The 23,574-nt window shown below is 44.6% G+C and overlaps 1 protein-coding gene across 1 annotated transcript in view; it reads right to left on the reverse strand.

Annotated features, from left to right (window-relative positions):
• The window catches only part of LOC119391106 (uncharacterized), a 159,239-nt gene extending 135,737 nt beyond the window's left edge, over window positions 1–23,502 (reverse strand). Inside the window, exons 1-14 of the mRNA XM_037658781.2 lie at window positions 23,383–23,502; window positions 22,574–22,726; window positions 21,689–21,802; window positions 21,132–21,258; window positions 20,717–20,758; window positions 20,520–20,654; window positions 18,977–19,200; window positions 17,247–17,356; window positions 16,477–16,582; window positions 15,065–15,208; window positions 13,897–14,013; window positions 13,228–13,357; window positions 12,481–12,543; window positions 12,047–12,079 (exon numbers count right to left, since the gene is read on the reverse strand). Of these exons, the coding sequence (XP_037514709.2) occupies window positions 12,047–12,079; window positions 12,481–12,543; window positions 13,228–13,357; window positions 13,897–14,013; window positions 15,065–15,208; window positions 16,477–16,582; window positions 17,247–17,356; window positions 18,977–19,200; window positions 20,520–20,654; window positions 20,717–20,758; window positions 21,132–21,258; window positions 21,689–21,802; window positions 22,574–22,726; window positions 23,383–23,457 (1,573 nt within the window). The 5' untranslated portion in view covers window positions 23,458–23,502. The remainder of the gene's footprint in view (window positions 1–12,046; window positions 12,080–12,480; window positions 12,544–13,227; window positions 13,358–13,896; window positions 14,014–15,064; window positions 15,209–16,476; window positions 16,583–17,246; window positions 17,357–18,976; window positions 19,201–20,519; window positions 20,655–20,716; window positions 20,759–21,131; window positions 21,259–21,688; window positions 21,803–22,573; window positions 22,727–23,382) is intronic.
• Between the last annotated feature and the right edge of the window lie 72 nt (window positions 23,503–23,574).

Raw genomic sequence — 23,574 nt, forward strand, 5'->3', positions numbered from 1 at the left:
TCCGGGCACTCACGCAGAACAAGCAATTATGGGAACTATATTGGTTGCGTTGATATGGGCGAGAGAAAAAGAAAAATGTATAGAGAAAGAGAACCATATGATTGCGTTGCTATGGGTAGTATAACGAGAAAGATATAGAGAAAAAGGAGAAAGAAAGAGAGCGAGAGAGAAAGAGACACACAGAAAGAGAGACGACTAAGGAGAGGGAAAGAAATGGAGAGACAACGAAATAGATAGGTGGAAAGAGAAAGAGAGAGAGAGAGAAATAAAGCATATGTATGATACAGCATAACGAGGGATGGGAAAAGGAAGTGAGGATGAGGAGGTGGAGGGAAAGGAGGAAGGCAAGGCCACTAGCCCCGCTGTTTCCACAGTCTTCGAGCCACTGGTGCATAGCTGCCGCAATTTTCCTGTTGGTGTTGCCGTCGTCATTGTCGTTGTTGTCTACGCACTCATAACAGCCGGCTCCCCGAAAGTCATGAGCGCTAACAGGTGGTGGTGGTGGAAAACATTTATTCAGCTATATACAGTGAGAGGTATGGACGGGGTGAGCCGAATGGGCCCGCCCTTCACAAGCACTAGGAGGGATCCCTAGTCTGGTACCCTTGTAGCTGCCGAGGCGACCCGGGCTCTAGCCACCAATGCATTTTGGGCTTGGAGGTCGGAGCAGCCGAGCAGGACAGCTTCCCAGTCCTCTCGGGTGGGGTGGGTAGGTAGGATTGGAGGAGCATGCCCACTCCATGTGATTGGTGTCAGAAGTCTCCTCCGCACAGTGCGTCTGTGTAACGGGGGATATATGTAAGCGGGTCAAAAGGCGGCTCCCCGCAGGTGTTTTGCTGCGCTAACAGACGCCGTGGCCATCTCAAGAAAGCGAAGAACCAGAGGCGAGCAACTTAAACGCTGACAGAAAAACTTGCTCTAATCTAAACGTCACCGACCAAGGCATTTTTTCACTCTACCGAGCGAAAAAGCTTTTCGACCGTGGTTTATGACCTGCCAGGGGAACAGTGAAAGTGCTCGGCTTTTAGACTCAAACGCAAAGTACCGGCAAAGCGTCGCCGGGCGAGAGAGTGCCTTTTGGCGGTAAGCGTCCATTTAGCTCTCACAATGCTAGCAGAACGTGAATAATGACCAGGTTAGCCGAGATAAGTTTTTGCTCGTTACAAAGGCAAATGTGCCTCACTTTGCTTATAGGTAGAGTCTCCCTTCGTCTTAGACTTCTAGCAGTCGACTTTCCAGCGCTCTGCAAAACGGCAGGATATAGCGGCACAGTTTCGCACCTACTAATATGGGCCCGCGCCAACACCCCTCGGATGAACTGAAGTAAGGATGAACTGAACATGGCGAGTACCCCTCGGGTGGTTTCGCTCACTTTAATATCCAGCGCCTGAGTTCTTGAAGAGATAAGCTTTGTTTGGGTAAGCAGCCTTCTACACACACACATATATATATATATATATATATATATATATATATATATATATATATATATATATATATATATGAAGAATGTGCAGTATATATATATATATATATATATATATATATATATATATATATATATATATATATATATATATATGTATACTGCACATTCTTCACGCTACCGCAAGAGAAGCTCTACGCGTACTTAGTAATCGTATAGTTAGCGAAAGAAGAAATATATTTTCAGGAGTTTTTCGCATCCAATAAAACATACGTCTCCTTTTCGTTTATGTTCCCTCGATCGCGGGCTTGTCGACGCTAAGCCGTTTCTGATATGGCAGTATGATGTTTTATCAATGTTACTTGTCATTTCACGTTGTCACATTTCACTGTTGCCTGGCTGTGAACTCAAGGCCGTCGTTGTTGCCTCTAGGAAGTGTGGTGTTGCACGTGGATGAAGGTACAATTCCCAACATGGGATAAGGAAACAGGAGGGAGCATTGCGCAATGCGATAAGAAAGAAAGATAGAAAGAAAGAAGGAAAGAAGGAAAGAAAAAAAGAAGGAAAGAAAGAAAGAAAGAAAGAAAGAAGGAAAGAAGGAAAGAAAGAAAGAAGGAAAGAAGGAAAGAAAGAAGGAAAGAAGGAAAGAAAAAAGAAAGAAAGAAAGAAGAAGGAATGAAGGAAAGAAGGAAAGAAAAAAGGAAAGAAAGAAGGAAAGAAGGAAAGAAAGAAGGAAAGAAAGAAAGAAGAAGAGGAAAGAAGGAAAGAAAGAAGAAGGAAAGAAGGAAAGAAAGAAAGAGAAAGAAGAAGGAAAGAAAGAAAGAATAAAGAAAGAAGGAAGAAAGAAAGAAAGAAAGGAAGAAGGAATGAAGGAAAGAAAGAAGGAAGAAGAAAGAAAGAAAGAAGAAAGAAGGAAAGAAGGAAGAAGAAAGAAGGAAAAGAAGGAAAGAAAGAAGGAAGAGGAAAGAAAGAAAGAAAGAAGAGGAATGAAGGAAAGAAGGAAAGAAAAAAGGAAAGAAAGAAGAAAGAAGGAAAGAAAGAAGGAAAGAAAGAAGAAGAAGGAAAGAAGGAAAGAAAGAAAGAAGGAAAAAGGAAGAAAGAAGGAAAGAAGAAAGAAAGAAAGAAGTAAAGAAAGAAAGAAAAAGAAGAAGGAAGAAAGAAAGAAAGAAGGAGGAATGAATAAAGAAAGAAAGAAGGAAGGAAAGAAAGAAAGAAAGAAAGAAGGAAAGAAGGAAAAAGAAAGAAAGAAGGAAAGAAGGAAAGAAAGAAGGAAGAAGGAAAGAAGAAAGAAAGAAAGAAGGAAAGAAAGAAAGAAGGAAAGAAGAAAGAAAGAAGGAAAGAAAGAAAGAAGGAAAGAAAGAAAGAAGAAAGAAGGAAAGAAAGAAAGAAAGAAAGAAAGAAGGAAGAAAAAGAAAGAAAGAAAGAAGAATGAAGGAAAGAAAGAAAGAAGGAAAGAAAGAAAGAAAAAAGAAAGAAGGAAAGAAGGAAAGAAAGAAAGAAGGAAAGAAGAAAGAAAGAAGAAAGAAGGAAAGAAGGAAAGAAAGAAAAAGAAAGAAAGAAGAAAGAAAGAAAGAAAGAAAGAAGGAAAGAAAGAAGGAAGAAGGAAAGAAAAAGAAGAAGGATGAAGGAAAGAAGGAAAGGAAAAGGAAGAAAGAAGAAAGAAGGAAGAAAGAAGGAAAGAAAGAAGGAAAAAGAAAGAAAGAAGGAAAGAAGGAAGAAAGAAGGAAGAAAGAAAGAAAGAAAGAAGAAAGAAAGAAAGAAAGAAAAAAGAAGGAAAGAAAGAAAGAAAAAGAAAGAAAGAAGAAAGGAAAGAAAGAGAAAGAAGGAAAGAGAAGAAAGAAGAGAAGAAAGAAGGAAAGAAAGAAAGAAGAAGGAAAGAAAGAAAGAAAGAAAGAAAGAAAGAAAGAAAGAAAGAAAGAAAGAAAGAAAGAAAGAAAGAAAGAAAGAAAGAAAAGTAGTATGTCAGGCACGCACACGCCAAGATTCGCTTGCTTCCATTTTCCCGGTAGAGCAAGTGTTCCTGATTTCTTTCTTTTTTTTTCCTGCTGGAAGGACACGACCTCTCATCCGTCATTTCCTGGTGTCACGTGACATAGACCGCGGCGTGAGAATAAAGGAAGCGACAAATAGAGCGCCATGACAAAGAAAGTCGCTCTGGTCATTTCATTCGGTCGCCCGACGCTGTCGTAGGGGGTAAGCGATCCTCGAAGAATAGAAAGAGAGGAATGCGGGTAGATCACCGAACAGCAAGTATGTCACGCGCACGCTTGTCGGTATCCCATCGATCAATGTTCACATCTGACGGGAGCGTATTCAGTCTCACGAAATCAATCACCACCTGAAAACGACCCACTGCTCGGCCCATTCTGATTCTCGGATTCCCCAGTCCCATCTAGGAGACACCCACACATGTTAGCGGGCAGAGGAACGAGCGTCAAAAAGCTCCGCAACTGGCACGGTGAAGTGCTCACACTTGATCCTTGTACCGGCTGATTCTATTTTTTCGTGCCTTCTCCACACACACACAAAAAAAACTTTCCTTCTTTCTTTCTTTCTTTCTTTCTTTCTTTCTTTCTTTCTTTCTTTCTTTCTTTCTTTCTTTCTTTCTTTCTTTCTTTCTTTCTTTCTTTCTTTCTTTCTTTCTTTCTTTCTTTCTTTCACCCACCAGCTTAGTAGGTAAGGTGTCGCCCTGTTAAGTAGAGCCTATGAAGGGTGGAAACTTGGACATGTTGGCAGGATATGATAAATGTAGGAACAGCGCAAAAGACCAGGACTAGCGAAAAAAAAAGCACACACACATTGTGTTCTCCGCTAGTCCTTGTCTGTGGCGCTGTTCTTATATTTATTAAGCTAGAGGACGCGAGTTCCATTCTCGGTCACGACGCCCACATTTCTCTGGGAACGAAATGCAAGCACATCCGTGTACCTAGATTTAAATGCACGTTAAAGAACCTCAGGTGGTCAAAATTAATCCGGAGACCCCAGCTACGGCGTGCTTCATAATCACATCATGGTTTTAGCACGTAAAACTAATCAGTTATTTTCTCCTTTCCTTTCCTTTCTTCCTTTCTTTCTTTACACAGTCATCTGTATATACAGCACTTCCAGCGAAAACCGGCAATGTCTCTTCGCATCACATTTTTAGAGCACTTCAACTCTCGCCGTAGGTTCAATATTTGTGATGTTTTCTTGTTGCTAATTGACAAGTCGCTGGGGGCGATAATCACGATTTGGCGTAAAAGTCACCATTCATGTACGTCTATTTCAGCACATGGTAAATAATGCCTGCTGGTCAAAGCTTTCTTTATGTTATTTTACGAGTGAGTGATTCATAGCCCTCACCGCTATTTTGGGAGCTTACACGCAATCTATAAAATAATTGATCATCCAGATATCTCCAACGATACGATTCATCTGCGCCCTCTATGACTCGGATCTTCGAACCCCTTAACATAAACGCTCACCTGCAATAGCCAAGCCCGACTCTACGGCCTACAGTTCAGTTGTGGTGGTCCACGTAGATCCCGTCGCAAGAGCCAAAACTCGTCTACAACGTGAAGTGAGCGTCATGTGCATAGGCGCTCGCAGGGTCCTTCAAAAAAAGTGGGGGGGGGGGGGGGAGCTATTGGGACCGAGCAAACACACAGCCCCTATCGACGCAGTCAAGAACGCTTTCTTGTGTTGCCATTCATTACCCAACGCGAGTCCACTCAATTTCACCAGCGATATCAGGGTTCTGCATAAAAGAAAACCGTTTCCGCCAAAGGCAACAATCTGTCCACGCTTACTTGAAATTGAATTCCGTCATCCTTGCCCTAGCAGGCAGACAGATATCCCAGTGGTCCCGTCATCTAATTGAGCGCACTCCAATACGAGCGAAGAAGTTGCGTGCAAACACGCACACAGACGAACCACCTCGAGGCATGACGAATCTCAATCACCGATCCGGATCAAACGTGTTTATCTTTGAGCAGACGGTGTTTGCTTAAAGAAAGCCCATCGTCCCAAGGACGTCAGTCGATCCGGGGATTGGGCTGAGCAAAGGTTCTCTCTCGCCTTTCTCCTACTTTATCCATGCTCGCTTTGCGGTGGGAATCTAATTACACCGATCTGGCGGGCTTTGATATATGCTAGCTCGCCTACACTGTGTTTGTCAGTTCTTTGAATCTATTGAAGAGCTTTAACTTAGGCATATATAACGTAGACGAGGGTATAGTCCACGCGCTACCGGACTATCTCACATGAGCAGCAAAGCCCCCGGCTTAGCAGAGCAGCGACTGGAAACTCAGAGGGTAACCACAAAATATAATTTTGAATAATATTGTTTCATAGCGGCATACTAAACTTGTGAGGATTATAGCTTAAAAGATATAAATCTTATAAGTGCTTGTATAAGTACGATAAATGCTGGCGCGATTTTCGATTATAGGCTTACTCGCGCTCATTGTTGGTTCTGCAACTACGGGTATGTGTGAGTGTTTGTACGGGCACAGGTGTTTTTTTTTTCTTCTAATGCGCTGCTGTCATTATGTTTGTTTGTTTGTTTGTTTGTCGTCGTCATCATCGTTTCACCTCGCACTGCATTTACACGAGTGTAAACCTTAGTCGCCGCGGGATCCACCTGATATGGCACCGCTACTCACACTGGTGTAGCAGGGGGGGAGGGGGGTTCAAAGCCTAACCCCCTACATTTTTATACTTTTCATCTGTATGAAAAATGCTCCAGCTATCTCTAGCCAAAGTTTAAAAATATGCCGACGCACTCTATCACGACGCGATCAAATGCACGTTGTTGACTATTGCATGAAGTAAGTCACACTATTTTTGTTTTCTACTTAAGCGCTTAATTAGGCATTTTTAATTAACTAACTTCTGAAGCAACAAAGCTGGGCGAAAAATTCCAATGAGCTATGTTTTAAAAGCGTCCGATTAGACAGTTTCGAACATTCTTTCTATTAAGTATCAGTGTATCCCGGCTTACTGCAGATGCCCGCGAAAAAACACGTCACATGCCCGCTTGCGCGCCTATGCGCGCCGCGATTGCAGTGCTTCCTAACGTTCCGCGTGCAAACGACGATAGCAGTTGGCCGGGTGTGCCGCCTCGACAGGACAGCGGCGATGGGGGTGGTTGTGAGATGACGCACATTTTGCCAACGCAACACAAGCAATAACCGCTGCGTCTGCTTATCGCTGTCATGAACTGTCGCGAGGGAAAACATATCCTTTGTACGCGGTACGTTAGGGAGCACTGCAGTCACTGCGCGAATAGGCGCGCAATGTATCTTTTTTTTTTGCATTTGATAGATAGATAGATAGATAGATAGATAGATAGATAGATAGATAGATAGATAGATAGATAGATAGATAGATAGATAGATAGATAGATAGACAGATAGATAGATAGATAGATAGATAGATAGATAGATAGATAGATAGATAGATAGATAGATAGATAGATAGATAGATAGATAGATAGATAGATAGATAGATCTTTCATCTCTCGAACACTTGTTTTTTCTTCCCCGAGGAGTATAGGGCTTTCTTTCTTTTTTTTATTTCATCGTTTGCTAATTACATATAGTATCACAGAACAGCATGCTGCGGTATAGTTCTATGTAACGATAGGAAAACCTGAGTGAAATTAATGAGGGAGAACTAGATGCCTATTTCACCTCGCAGCAGCCGTTCGCGTGCTTAATTTGCATATAAAGCGAAAGCAACACGCGTTCTCCTTGTGACCTCACGCAACGTGAGGTAACAATGTACTACACGGAACCTGTAACGATGAAAAGATAAAAAACGTAGCACTGAGTGACGTGCGTCTAGCGCTCGTATAAGATGCGTCCACGAGCGCGTTCATTTAGCGTAAATATTAAATTGATGTGGCGATGTAATTATGCAAAAGCTGGAACACCGGGACGAAAGCATCACTTGGCTGAACCCGAGCCATCTATGTCGCCTAAAATGCGTCGCGCTGACTTTCGCTTGTTAAACAACGAGCGAGAGTTTTTGAGCGTCGAGAAACATTGTTGCACAAGTAAAATGTATGTATATTTGAAAACACACCTTCTTTTACCGACTATCTCTGGAATTGCAAAACCGTGCAGCGGTGGCGGCGGGTTGCTGCTTTGCCGCGCCGCGCGTTGGCGTGACGTTTTGTGCATGTTTTATCTCCTGTGATGCACCGAACGCTGTATGTGTTTGGCTCCCCGTAAACACCTGTACAGCTCCCTCGCACGCGGTAGGATAGCTAACGAGCTGCATAATTAATTAATGATGCGCTAGCTCTCTTTGTGCCTCCGAATTCCTCCCCCCCCTTATTTTTTAATCTCCTGTCTAGTTTTCAGTTATGCAGCTTGCAGCTCTGTTGTTGCCTACTCCTCGCTCATACGCGGATGGTTCAACGGCGTACAGCGGAGGCACGCCGCACCCAATCAAGCGTAGGCCGTGCAAGACGTGCAGAGAAAGTTTGTTTGAAGCCTGCATAATCTGCCGTGTGGAGTTTTTATCGCCTTTGCAGCTAAACACCATTTCGCTTCAGAAGATAGATTAGGAAGTGTATCGATTAGGTGTTTCATAAGGGGGTGATTACGCTGCGGTGGTACGCATTATAACAATGGCTTAAGCTGTGGGCGTGATCAAAAGAGACGTGGCGGATCTTTGGGGGAATGCCACTCAGAAGGTGAGGTCGCAGATTCGGTTACTATTTGCTGTTGCCTCCTTCCAATATAGAGTAAGAGGGTGGAGGCGGTGATGGTGCACCACATCATGTGCAACGCCCACCCTGGGGTTCCCGTGTGGGCACGGGACCCCCAGACCCAAAAATCAGGTCACTTCGTTGTTGTTGTAAGCAAACTTAGTCCGTAAGATCTGGCCGTCATATAGCAACCACACTCTTGAGAAGAACAGTAACATGAAGCATACTTCATTGGCCACTATACGAACTTCACAGTTTGAAACTTGCAATACCGATGCCCAGTGAAACAATCACCTCATTCCTTTCGGTAACGAACTCTTGACGGTGTTTGAAAATAAGCGGACCCCGTTCTCCACAACATCAAGGTCATGAATTGCGTTACAACCATTGCGTGCGGTAATCGAGCTATAATCTATGCAGAATCACGTCTTACTGAGGCGCAGTCATTATAGTAGGTATGGTGCTGCACGCAACACCCGCGGCGAACTAAGCGTGTGTGGAGCAGGTGCGGGCATCGCTTGCTACCTCGTTAGAGACCAAAACGGTACCTCGCACTGATGAGACGGATATGTCGGATACTCCCGGAGTTGCCGCCAGGGTGCGGGGTAACTTCGTTTCTGATAAAGTCACTGGAACGGGAAAAGTACCGCGACCGTCGTGCGCGCCGCCATATTTGGTCCAGCGCCGCCGAAGCTGTGGCGGTGCGGTGTTGATTTCACGTGGAGTAACGCATGTTTTACGCATTGCGTGCGCATTTGCAGCCCCGAATGAAGCATACCGTTGTTCTCTGACTGATTAGGAAAGAAATAGCGGCAATTTTCACTTGCCTACATGCGCACGCACGCGTACTAACGCGATAAAGAAATGCGAACTGCGCGGCATTTACGCGCTCGGCTGTCTGCATTTACTAAATGCGAAGCATTTCTTAGCGAATTTCTGTGACTATGTACGTATCTATCTATCTATCTATCAATCTATCTATCTATCTATCTATCTATCTATCTATCTATCTATCTATCTATCTATCTATCTATCTATCTATCTATCTATCTATCTATCTATCTATCTATCTATCTATCTATCTATCTATCTATCTATCTATCTATCTATCTATCTATCTATCTATCTATCTATCTATCTATCTATCTATCTATCTATCTATCTATCTATCTATCTATCCGCTCCCGACTTTGTGCTGTACTGGCCGCTTCGTTAATGGGAAGTACACCAAATTTGGTATGACATAACATGACTGTATGACAAATTTAAATTAAGGTGATAAGATGAAAATAATGACATGTATGCCATGTACGGCATGATTTACATGCCACGCTCATGGTGCGCTCGCGACCGCTTCGATAGCTTGACACACAACAAAATTAGAATGGCGTGACAAAAGTGTATGACGAACATAACTGACTGGTTATCACGTGCAAATCATGACAGACATGCCATGTAAAACATGATTTACATGACATGGTTTCGGGGCGCTCGCGGTCGTTTAATGAAATGCATATATACCAAAATTTTTATGACGAGCTATTTCTGTATGACTAACGTTAGTGATAGGTGGTAACATTAAAATCATGACTTCCATGTCATGTATGGCATGACTTACTTGCCACGCTCATGCTGCGATGGCGGGTGGTTCGCTAGCTTGAAATGCACCCAAATTGGTATAGCGTGAGGTGACTGTATGACGAACACGAATGACAAGTGGTAACGTGAAAATCATGACGGTATTTATGTTGGTCATACAATCGCGTCACGCAATACCGATTTTGGTGCATAACAAACAAGCGAACCGGCCGCGAGAGCATCATGGGCATGGCATGTAAATCATGGCATACATGACATGCGTGCCATTATTTTCATGTTACCACCTGTTATTAACGTTCGCATTACAGTCACGTCACTGCAATACCGATTTTGGTGCATATCAAGCAAGCAAACCGGCCGCGAGAGCATCATGAGCATGGCATGTAGATCCTGCCTTACATGACATGCGTACCATTATTTTCATGTTACCGCACGGTATTTATGTTGGTCATACAGTCACGTCACGCAATACCGATTTTGGTGCATATCAAACAAGCGAACCGGCCGCGAGAGCATCATGAGCATGGCATGTAAATCATGCTTTACATGACATGCGTACCATTATTTTCATGTTACCGCACGGTATATATGTTGGTCATACAGTCACGTCACGCAATACCGATTTTGGTGCATATCAAACAAGCGAACCGGCCGCGAGTGCGTCATGAGCATGGCATGTAAATCATGCCATACATGACATGCGTGCCATTATTTTCATGTTACCACCTGTTATTAACGTTCGCATCACAGTCACGTCACGCAATACCGATTTTGGTGCATATCAAACAAGCGAACCGGCCGCGAGTGCGTCATGAGCATGGCATGTAAATCATGCCTTACATGACATGCGTACCAATATTTTCATGTTACCGCACGGTATTTATGTTCGTCATACAGTCACATCACGCAATACCGATTTCGGGGCATATCAAGCAAGCGAACCGGCCGCGACAGCATCAGCCATTATGTTCATGCTACCATCTGTTATTTGTGTTCGTCATACAGTCACGTCAGGCAGTACCAATCTGTAGCAGTCAGTTTTCATGGCGCGCTGATCATTATATGTGAGCCCAAAGGCGTCAATTTTACGCCGAACATAATAAACTGTTATTGTGCATGAACCTCCTGCGACAACCACGTGAAACAAGCTGCACTAGTGCAGGGTAGGCGCCATAATTCCCCGAAACATTCGCGAATTCTCAATGAAGCGCTTACCTCACAATGCGGGTATCAGTCGTGGTAACAAATCTTTCCCGCCTAATTCTGTGCAGCCACACAGCCCGTGGTTTGGCATCCTTTTTCCCGCTGGGAATGGCAAAGAGGGCCTCACCTGGGCATTCTTCGATGCCTCGATAGGCTTTCGATGAAGTCTCAAAATGATACGGGACGTCATAATGTTCCTGTACGCTTTCCTGAGCCTATAAAAACAATCGCCCTCCAAAGCGCCGTGCGTCTGCGGCCGGGAGACACTAGCGAGGAGAGCGAGCTGGACCATTTGTGTGGCGAAGCCGCCGAAAGGGCGCGGCGGCGAAGAGAAAAGGAACGCGGTACTTTTCCCGTTACAGTGACTTTAGCGTTTGCAGGTGGGTAACGCCATGGAGAAGGAGAGCGCAAATGCTGCTCAACGGCGCAGAAGAGCCGAGAAGCTTATGTCATCAGATCCCGAAGTAGTTGCCGGGCACTTAGCTGCTCAGCGTACGAATAATGAAGAAGCAACCTGAAGTTGAGCAAAAATAAATATGCATGTGCCACATATTACGTATACCGTGTGTTTGTCATTGGAGCAGCAGCAAGCATGACAATCAAGCTAATCCTAGACAATCTGGAAAGCTCAGAATAATCAGCTGAACCTTTGCTAACGCTACGTATATCCTGGCATAGTCGAGCTAAGCCACTGCAATTTTTGAAACCCGAACAAGTGGATTAAAATTTTAGCAACATAACAAACCACTGGTTGATGTTTATGTCCTGCAGCTGACGTAAAATAGGCTGCTGATGACAGCACAGACGCGAACGAAGTACAAATGTCTAAACGCTCGGTTGTAGTTGGTGTACTGTGGTGTTAACGAGCTTATGGACGATAGAAAAACATTGCACAAGCTGTAGCTTTTTCACTGATTTCAGGTAATTAGCGGAGTCGGACTCTGAACAGTTACAAATTATTTTGACAATATACGTATATGCAATCTTACATTTGAAGGCAACCAGGCGGTCATGAGCGTACTGTGGAAGGTAACCTGAAAAATATTTTCTTTTTGAGCACTCGAGATGCTCTGTGACGAATATAACAAAACACTTCTACGCTTTAAGTACGTATACCTCACCTGCTAAATTGGCGGCGGTGTCATTGGGCACAACTGTGAATAAAGAGTTCACAAATGTAACAATAGTATCATAAGCACATCCTAGACGTATTTCCTTGCGTTACAACCTCCGCGTCAATGAAAGGCAAATAAGCCAATAGCAACTGCATTATTATAGCGAAGTTTCGACGAACGAATGTTGCAAAAAGTGGCATTTTATTGTAATATTGCTCGAATATTGACTATGCATACGCAACGCACATGAAACCACACATCTGCGCATATTGAAAATCTGTGCCTAAGCTGTTTGCAGCACTGAACCGTCCACGCTGTATAGATAAAAGATATCTTTCACGCGACAGGACGAAACTTGCGGTTAAAACCGTGACTTGAAACATCAGTTACGAGCTGGAGAACAAAGTACACAGCAAGGTGAATTCTGACACGCTCCTCACCTTTCGTCAGCATGGGCAGGAGCTGATGTTTGAACTTGGTCCTGCTGTCGAGCTCAATGTACTCTGCGAAAAAAAAAGTGTGCAGCGTAACATGACCTTATTTGCAATAAACCTATGAGGTACGTTAGCTGCGTCAATCTTTGTGAAAGATTTCGTTTTTTTTAACTGCTTAGACAACGTATTTGCACTGTTAGTCAAGGTCGATGCAGTCGTGCCATACAAATGCATATCACTTGCATAGTTTGCCTGACTAGTTTTGTAACGTCATTTTATTATTGGTATGATATAATAAAGTTATTTTCGGCATTTATATGTTTATATAAAAAATGTATAGTCGGGACCAGCGCGCCAATTTGAAGCCACTAGCCATTCTTCTTACATCAAGTTGGACTGCACAACTTGCTGTTGGACGCATCTTTCTTATTAATAGATTAATAATAGAAAGACTATTTCACTAGGTTGCGTAGAAGAGGCGTCAACAAGGCACGTATACTGAAAAAAAAAATTAAACGAAATGCTTGTGAATCGCGGTTTGAGAACTTTTATCACTCGGCAGCAATCGCGCAAACTCACTCTAGATTAGCAAAAATGAACAAACTAACCACGAGTAAGATGTTTCTCAATATGCCACTATGGAAAAAAAAAATGCATTCTCATTAAACGCTCTCACGGTTTGTACAGTAGAAATGCAACTTCAAAAAAGTAACAAGGCGACAGAAGAAAAAAGAATAGTTTTGGCTCGCTCACTCTCAGCCACAACCGCGAGGCGGGCGAACTTGCGCGCGCGCGTGTTGCCGCAGCTGCCCGTTGATTCCTCGAGCTCGACATTGAACAAGGCCACGCAGCTCCCTGGATTTTCGCTGAACGTTCGTGAAACCTGCGTTGTAGCATCAACAGAAAAAAATTCGCATCCTCCTTATCATGTATGTATGTTTTAGTGTAGCGAACGCACAGCTACTCCCGTGCCTCTTGTGGATCTCGAATTGAACACAATTATGAATGAATGAATGAATGAATGAATGAATGAATGAATGAATGATGAACGAATGAATGAATGAAAACAAAACGGACTAACTCTGCTCGGCAATTTAGTTATGTGGTGGCCAACCGGACGATATCGACGAATAATTCATCGGACCAAATATGCCGGAACTCAGCGATGCCTAATCGTGCCTCGTCCACAAGATTTCTGCTTGGGGCCCAACTTGTAAATTATATGAGAGTACAAAGTTGATTAACAAAAAACGTGAACTGTATTTATACCGCCTGCCAAATGTCAAATAAACGGCTTTGCATTAAAGAAGACTGTGGGGTAATAGTACATGTGCTTGAAAACTTGTTGCACGATGTTAACCTTGCTTACAGCAATTTAAAACTAAAAGTTATGTTCACTTCGCACCCACAAATGCCACTCACCTTTACGGCCAGGAATTCCGGCGATTCAAACGTCTGTATGAATTTATCTTTCTTTCGAATGACGGAAAGAGTTTTGGTATTGTTTGCGTCCACTTCCCAGTCTTTCTCGTCGCATGCCTGCAAGAACAACAGTTTGTTTTATAGCACGCTTGAATTATGCACTTCCAATGTTCACCGAATGTAAAACCATTGGAGCCATATAGCGGTCTGTGGATTTGTGATGAAATTTCGAGGAAGTTTCAAGGAAGCTTCGCGCTTTCTTAATGTGATACTGCAGGAATAATGGTAATGTAAATCTATCACCGCTTGCCAGGCGCCAATGGCCTACCATTACTAAGTGCCGACCATGTTTAAGCCTTTGATTACTAAGTGCCGACCATCTTTAAGCCTTTTATTGCGATAGAAATTATATGGACAGTCTCGACGGGTTTTTGCCGTCGCCGTTGCCGTCGCCGTCGCCGTCATGTCCTTCCGGTATGAAGTCCAAATTGATAAGATCCCCCCGCGCATTGTATGTTCTACCGCGCGTAAAAGCGCGCGAGCGGGGGCGACGAACGCGGCCGAAGCAGAGCTCAAACAAGACGGCCCATCGCTCGGAGGTTGCATGCGATAACATAACCCCGCTCGGAAGGCCTGCCGTCGAAGCAGACAGGAAATGCCCCGCCCGTCTTTAACGGGCCTTAGAAGAAGCGAAGACGCGAGGGGGGGGGGGAGTGTCACGTCGCGCGAGGAGCAACTTTGAACTTTGAATTTAAGGGCGCGGTGGCGATCGCTGGCGCGCGCGCTATCTCGAAAGCCATCACAGCGGGCGGCTCGTATACCCTTCTACGTGCTGCGCTCTCAACGCGAAGTGACTTTGTGGGGAGCATCTCTCCCTGGAGCGACCGTATTCTTACACCAGCGTTTTGTAGTTACGCGAGATCGGATGCAAAACAGTTAGCTGCCAGCCTCACTTCGTGTAACACTACAATTTGTTGCTATCGCATTCACTGCTTCGCCCTTGCGGTGAAACTGACTTTTTTCAATTTTATTTTTCGTTTGATTTGGTTGGTTGGTGCCGGAATAGAAGTTACTTCAAAACGGACGTTACTTATAATGTGTGCTCGGCTCTTCATTAGGGCAAGTAAACCGCGTAATGTTGCTTATCCAGTACGCGTGGTGTACGTACCTCGGCCCGGTCAAGGAGGGTAACGTTGTCGCATGCGGCCGGTCCCATGGCGTCTCCCTTTTGGAACTGAAGCACGCCCATCGTGTAGGAGAGGCACACACGGCTGGTGGTCTCCATAGCCCGGGCCCACGCAGCGGCTGCCGACTGCGAACGTTAAACAAAGTGAATTTGTCCACGCCTCCCGCCTGTCCCGGATAACTAGCAAAGACCCGAGTGTCGGGATGCTGAGAAGATATTAAAATGTGCGCGCATGCGGGTTTGGGATAACTATTTGTAGCGCATCATGTAAGAGCATTACCATCCTTACATAAATTTTGCCTCCACCTCGTACGATCAAGGCTCGTTCACACCTGCGACTAGCACCGGTCGCGCAACCAGGTTAGTCGCAAACGGTCGCAAATGGCCGCTTTGGTCGCGAAGCGACTGCCTTGTCTCAGTCGCTGGCTGCTTGATTTTTCAGTAGCGCGACTACAGTCACAAACCTCTGAACCAATCAGACGTGCAGGAACATGACGTGAGCTTGTTTTACGGGGCAATTTAAATGAAAGCAGACGTGACCTCTGTGTGGTGACGGGTATCTGCCGCACGCAGGTGTGAACATTGGTCGCGTAGAGTCGTTTTTCGATCGCCAGTCGCAAACAGTCGCGCGACCGGTGCTGGTCGCAGGTGTGAACGACAGTGCTTAAGATAGAGGCGTATACAGCTGCCGCTCTTGTCACTACAGGCCGTATAGAAGGCTACAAATCACGAGGCACGACTAACCCCCGTACTATAGAACGTTCATCGACTCAACATTTCAACTTGAATTGAGAAATACGATGACAGCGCAACCCCTCGAACAGTAATCTCTGCGCTTCATAGACGCACCAATGAAATTCTTGAGAAGTGGTGTAGCGTCTTTTTCAGCCGAGAGGCGGCGTTCTTCTCATCTCAGTGGAGTGAAGGAAGAGCTCCCAGTCGAGGATCGTTTGAGAATAAGGGGGTAAGTCCTATAATTGTTCAGTTGTCGTGTTGCCACGCATTGGCTATTAGAAGGCCACGCATCGGCTGGCCTGTAATTGGCCCGTCACTGACCTTTTAAAAAGTTTTAAAATGACGCACTTTCTGTCTCATGAAGAACTCTGAATGATCCTAGTGCAAGCCTGATGCAAAAGAGCTAACGCCCCCCAAACATACCTGGTCGTGCGTAAGCAGTCTATGGATTTTTGACGTCTGTATTTGACGCAATTTCAAACGTCGCGTTGAATTGAAAAAAAAAATATTAAAGAAAACACCCTGGCCTAAGCAATGATGAGAAGAGTTTGAAGAAATGAAACAAAAAGATATCGTTGATCTTTTACAACTACATAGTTGTTACTACTGCCATGCCATTCTGCATATATTGTCCGCTTGCAAAACAAGCTCCAACGTACCAATGTAACGAGTGGCGTATCTCCTCTGTATGTCGATGGGTAGGTGACGCGGCAATAACCTCGGGGACGCCGGTAGTGTGTCTGCAGGATGAAGATGTCCACGTGTCTGCAAAGAGCAACGAGCAAAAATAGTCCATAATGCGTTTACGATTGACCATTAAGGGTGAAAACAGCGTGGCGTATGAAGCTTGTCAAACTACACGGTCGGTTAAAAAAGCATTCACTTATAACTTCATATCGATTATGAGCTCCTGTTAAGGATTCTATTTTTAAGCGCTTGGCGAGGCGCATCTAACGCAGCATCATGGAAGGTCGCAGTAAACGTGACACATATGAAAGGAAGCGATAAATTATGATAATTGTTCGGGTTTAAGGTCCCAAAACCACGCCATGATTATGAGGGACGCCGTAGTGGAGAGTTGCGGAAATTGCGACCACCTGGGGCTCCTTAACGTAAATCACACGGGCCTCAAGCATTTTCGACTTTATCGAAAATCCGGTTTCCGCGACCGGGATTTGATCCGACGACCTTCGGGTGAGCAGTCGAGTACCATAACCACTAGATCACCGTGGCGGGTCGGAAACGGTAAAATAATCACCTAAAATACGTTATCAAACCGCTCGGAATTGGGACAAATTTATTGCTACAGCAAAGCATGAATACGAAACGTTAACTTTACGTTAAAGTAGCTAGCTTGATGATCACATTACGTTTACAAGGATGTCAGTTTTCCTGGCGAGAAGTAACCACGTTTTCGCGTCATTCGTACTTAGCTGCTTTTGTCAGGCGCTGTCCCATGATCTCAACTGGTAGGCTGAAGTCCAGAACTTCAGCACCGAATATGATAGTCAGCTCCTTAGCGAAAACGCTCCGTATAGTCTGCATTAGATAAAGACGCCCTTAAGTTAATATCGCAAGCGATAATAAAGCAATTGTTTATCAGATTACATGACGTGAAGTTGTTAGTTAAGACTGAGCTTCAGAATGCATGAGACATATAGAGGGAGTTACTCGGTTAGGACTTAATTTGGGAGCTGAGTAATTTAGCATGATATCAAGTTTCATTCTCGCCAAGGTATAGTGCTCACTCATGCAATTTTAAGACATTCAGTTTTCTTCTAGGCAATTGCTACGATATGGTAAATTTCACCAGGGTATGTCGTCAATAACGCTTGTGTGTATTGGACGTGTCACGCAGTGCAAATTTGCATTTCAGAAAAAGCACTTCAGGGTGGAGATTAGTGACTACAGACTTATCAGATTCCTGTTCCATGAGTCACAAATGTCGTATTCTTTGAATGAGAAGTATTAAATTTAGGTCGTGCAATAGAAAAGTATACGTAGAGTAGAAGTGCGCACCATGCTCTTTTGCACGAGGCCATACAAAGGGCGTACCATTCAAAAAGGAGGCTGCTTATCTCTAGTAACATTGCACTCTTTGCTTAACACTGCTTAATCTCTTTATAGAACTAGTTCTGCAGCCTCGGGCACTACAATAATGAACGCTACAGAATCTGGCGATCTATCGTGGAACTCATGCGAAACCTCGATTGGCTGATGCCGAGAATCAAATATCTTATTAAGGTTAGGTTGTATGTGTTCTTTACCAAGTTAATACACTAATAAATGAAGCTTTATTCCCATTGAACCGTTGCACAACGGAAGAGGATAAGCAAAAGCGGTAGAAAGGAGGCTTGAGATATATCACAACCCTTATACCCCTGTCACACGAGGCAACTTAAGTGCACTTTGAGGGAGTGCACTTCGCCGCTAGTGCCATTCGCACGCTGTCACACGGGAACGTTTAGTGACACTCGCTGCAAAGTGCACTTGCCGGCCAGTGCGTTCGCCAAACTCACTTCGCCGAGACGGAGTGTCTAGCCTCGATAGCAGTGACTCCAAAATACATAAATTATTATCCGAAGCCGCGTTCATAGCATTTTTGAACTATCGTTTTCTTTATTAGGAATATTTTTATGCATTAAAACATACTATAATACAAAAAACTACTTTGCTATTCTCTTCTCGGGCAGTTTACAGCCCCGACCGCAAGGGGCATGCCCAGCGCACGCCATGCAATGGCTGCAGCCGCCGTGTTTGTACGTAAATTTTATTTTAAGGGCTGGTTATAGCTGTAACACAGTGTTACTTAAGAAACATTGCCTGAAATAACAAATACCTGTTGTGCTACTTAAGTACCCATCGCCATTACAATCATTTCCAAGGTGCACTTCCCTTTCTCGTGTAGCAGCGCACTGCCAAAGTGCCATTCTGGGGGCGTAAGTGCACTCGCTCAAAATGACACTAAACTTGCCAGTGTGACCGGGGTATTAGAAGCAGCGAGGCAGGTGAGCAGCGTGTTAGCATATACAATAGACGCCACTGACACGTATACATTAACAAATGCGTAAGATAGGCTGTGAGAAATTTAACGAATGCCTAACAACATTAACAAATGCGTGAGGTATGCTGCGAGAAGTGCGCAGAGGATATCCTCACCTCGAGCACGCTTCCAAAGTTAGCAATCGTCTTTGACGTCCTGTTGAAGTTGAGGATGGCGAGTCCCTGCATCTTAGCGTCAAGTACGGCGGAGGCCATCCTGGCGGCGATTTCGCGTCGTTCCCTGTCGTCGGCCATCATGAGCAAGTCAACCATCTCGTTGCCGTTTAGTCCAACCAGGTGGCGCTGCTCGCTCCGGTTCGTGGCGAGATTGACCGTGCTCTCTGGACAACAAAGAGGTTGAGTCAACGATGACGAAAGAACTACTCTCTTTTATAAGAAGGTGCACTTACACGCTCACATCCTCCCCCCCCCCCCCCCTCTTTTTTTACAAAGTGATACTTAACCTTTAGCGGGCCTACACTGCATATGTCTATTTTACAAATTCAGTCATTAGAATCAGATTTAACGAAGACAATGTTACTGTTGCAACTGCACGGAGCGAAGACTAGCAGCAGCCAGCCAACATTTGCCATTATTTAGATTATTGAGGCGACATTATCCTTTAGTCGTGGTATTTTGCAAGTATAGCTAAACAATGTGATAAATGAAAGGAGGGGGATGGATCAATTCGCCCGTTTCTTTGTTAGACACAACATAATGAAACCAGCAGGCATGGAAGCCAAGGAAGGTGTAGGGGACATTATTTGTAGCCTTTAACAGTAGTGTACTAATTATGACAAATGGAAAGGAATTAAAGTGGACGAAAAAGGAACTTGCCGCCGGCAGGCACCGAACCTACAACGTTCGGATAACGCTTCCGATGCTCTACCAATTCAGCTACGGCGGCGGTCGCTCACTCGTCACTTTCTTGCGTATTTCTGTGCCTGAAATCCTGGGAGTGTTAACAAGCGCCGCTCGTAGTCATGGCGGCGAGTGATGTGACGCACTGTAATAAAACTATAGGAAAAGTGAAGAGATTACAAACAGGAAACTGAGGACGTTGCAACATTGAAGCAAACAAACAAACAAACAAAAAATTGTGCGTTGCTTCAACTGACAACGTCGCGAAGACTGATTAGACAGCGTAGCTGATGGCATCAGCGCGCCTTTCCACCGTTTTCGCCAGCGCTCGGCGCACCCTTCCTCATCTCACTAGCACCACTTATGCTCGAGATCGCGCTACCATTAGTCAAAGAGAACAGACTTTTGGGCTAGTTGGTTTGTTACGTTCATTGAAGCAATTGAAGTTGTGAGTAGCACACGTCGTGTCCTCTTCCTCGGTCCCTGTCCTTTCAGCGCTATGACTTCAATGAACGTACCACTGGTCGACTCCTTTCACTCGCACAGTCAATCGCACATCTGTTCTCTCCTCCTCTCCACAGCACCAGTTTCGCTCCTGCCATACCTTCACCATTGCTCTCCTCCTCTCTACCCAGCTTCACCCTCGCCACGTCGCTACCCTTTCTCTACCAGGCTCAACTCGCTACGCTAGGCTTCCCTCTCAACCACTTAGCTTCACCCATGCTCTCCCTCTCGTCAGGCTTCCCTCTCACAGCTGGGCTCCGCTGTTAAAAGAATTGCGTCGATTTTATAGGCTTACCGGGGATGATGAGCTTCTCGTCGGGTACGACGTATCGAGCGCCTTCGTGCACCAGATGCGTGCAGTGGGACGACGGCACGCGGGACTCGTTCTTCACGTCCGCAGACAGCACGCAGACGAGTGGACGTTCTGTAGCTGCAAACATTGACGCAAGGCCCCTTCTATCGCTGCGTCTACTCATACGAGAGATAACTTACCCTCAAGTGTCAGAGTAGTCTGGGCAGTGATGTTTTCCTCGTCTGAAACAAAATAAAGACCTTGTTAGGAAGCAAATACATAAAACACAAAATAGAGGAAATTTATCCCTAAATTTGCAACAGGCACCTGTCAGGTGCCAGGGTAAGAACTAACCGAGCAAGTGACACAGCAGACGTATTTTCATCAGACAGTACACATTACATTTTCACATAACGAAAATTTAACTGATGACCGTTAGTATTTTTCATAATGACGTGGTAATGACGTCATTGTGAGACAGTTCGATTATGAGAACTCGAATTCTGATAATATGTTCACAGGTTGAAAGCCTGTGACCAAGGAGCACTGAGATCTAGGAGCATAGAAACCTGAAGGCGTTTGCGTAAGCATCAATGTTTTGCTACAATGTATTACCGAGTGCCGCCCTAAGTGACATGAGACGGGCCTGAGGGACGCCACCATCGCAGACCCCAGCGTAGTCCTCGTAGTCCAAGTTGAAGGCAGCGATGCCAGCGTTCGGAAGGGGAAGCAGCGACCGAACCTGAAGTAGGACAGATCAATTATGTGACCACGAACATCAGTGGACGTTAGGCACATTCGACTGGCTGTTCAAAATGAAATGATTAAAGCATGCTGACTAGTACAACTATTACTGTCAACGTTGACGGTTAAGTGAAGTCGGCGGCCTCTTTTGCTGCGTCAGATATCGGACAAGAAATTGCATGAATGACTCTTGGGCTTACCAGCTAAACCCATACTACAGATGTTGCGAGTACCACAAACTGTGAGTTTCTAATGCAATGCCGATCAAACTGGTATTGCATACTATGCTCTTCTGGTCAAGCCATAACTTAATGTGGTAGCATTTCGTGTAACGTCAGCTTTCTACCTAGCTTTAAATAACTGGACAAAAGTTCATTGAAGTTCCAGACAAACTGAGCTGCAACCAAAGAAATAAGCATTGAGCTTACCCTCTCAGAAAGGGAGCTTGCCGTGTCGTAAGTCTGTAGGTTGTAACCATCCAGCCACATGGGGCTGTCACGCGAAACATTGTGCACTTGCGTCCAGGAACCACCAATGCAGGCCTGCCATGAAGGTGCAATGAAATACAATCACCCTAGCAACAACGCATTTTCTTGCACGTACGAGAGGGTGATCAAGTACAAGGTGAAGAATAAGGTAAATCACGCCCCGTCACTACTCTCACTTACTACTTAACAACATCTGGTCATTAAATCTGCGCTGCAACAAATTCGTGTTTTATCTGCCTAAAAAAATAGACTCATGCAGCATGAATGGCTATGTCTAACTATATGTGACATTGTTAAAGACCAGTTGTATGTTTTAAGTTGAAGTGAAGTTTCAATTTCCATTTTTTTAAAGAAGAGTGTCAAAGGCTGAAGTGCATGACGAAGGCCACGGGTCCCCTTACAGCCTGACAAAAAAATCCCAACAGAACATACAAAAAAAGAGATACAAAGCCAGGTGTCCTTGCAGGTGTCACATAGAATATGACAGTAAAAACGATGTTATGCAGAACAACCCACAATCAATCAAATATTGTTTAGTTTCATTTTTAAGTACATTGAAGGACGCATCAAAATTAATATTTCGTGATACTTCATTAAGAGTTGCAGTTACTTAAAAATTAAATTTTTGTCTGCCATACATAATACGAGGTGTCATGCGCTCTCCATTTTTTTTTCTTGCAATGCTGATGAAGCGCTTCTGACGTTAAACCTTCCTGCGCAATTATTCTACAAGTAAATTCATACCGAAATCGTGGAATACTTAATGTAATCGATAGTCTTAATATGGGCACTAATACCGATCGCATAATAAGGCAGTCGAAGTACCTTGGGGAAGTCCAGCGCCTCCTCGCGTCGGCAAGAGCCAAATGGTGCCGCCGTGCCGTATGTCCGGAAGCGGAGGACGCGCAAGTCAACAGAGAGGCAGATCAGTGCGAGGCCCTTCTCGCTCACATCCTTGAGCCACTGCACGGCAGTGTCCTGCCAGAGAGCGGAGCGCGTTAGCGTTGTTGTAGCAGTTACGCCAGACACGCTCGAAAGTTTTCCGCATATTATGAAGTGCGAGAGACACAGAATGCAGAGCAACAGCGGCCAGAGTGAATTAAAACTAGACAAAATAAAGGCTCATGGGAGACCTTTAGCCGCTTCCACAAGCTCCTGCCTCGGAGTGTTTATTTTGCAGTGTGTGCGTGTTATGTTCCTAATGTTGAAATAGTGTCTCTTGTTCGTGAGTATCGTGTGGCAAATGCACGGAGTTGCTGTTTTTCTGCAACGACGCATTCCTTCTTAATATTTCTGGCCTTAAATATTGTCCAACGTAGTTTTATAATAACCGTTAAAAATTTCTGCAAATATTTATAATCAGACTTATGAAGGCGGTCCCTTTGAAAAGCTGCCTAAATAAGATGAATTGAATAAATACAATGCTATTGCCATTTTGTTAATAACTGAATACCTTATATAACTGCATAGCTAATGTATTACTCTGTATATATGAATAGGAATAGAGGCCGCTTCATAACTGGGAGGGTTCCTAATGGCAGTGGAGGAATAAGACATTGATTTGATCACGGAACAAATTCCTAATGCGGTGCTCCATAATATGTACCTCTCTCATATAAATTATGGCGACTTACTGTGGCCACGGTGGGAATACAGGAGCGGGCCGGCTGTACTGCGGAAGCTAGTGGCATCGCCCGGCATGGGCCCATGCGACCCGGGTAGTGCGTGTTCACCACGAGCAAATCAACGTGCCTGTCAACGTAAGCAACAGCGAAGAATATTAGGTCATCTTGGAGAGAGTATCGGCACTTTCATTTCTTTCAAGT

Source organism: Rhipicephalus sanguineus, chromosome 4, assembly GCF_013339695.2.
Source record: "Rhipicephalus sanguineus isolate Rsan-2018 chromosome 4, BIME_Rsan_1.4, whole genome shotgun sequence".
Taxonomy (NCBI): domain Eukaryota; kingdom Metazoa; phylum Arthropoda; class Arachnida; order Ixodida; family Ixodidae; genus Rhipicephalus; species Rhipicephalus sanguineus.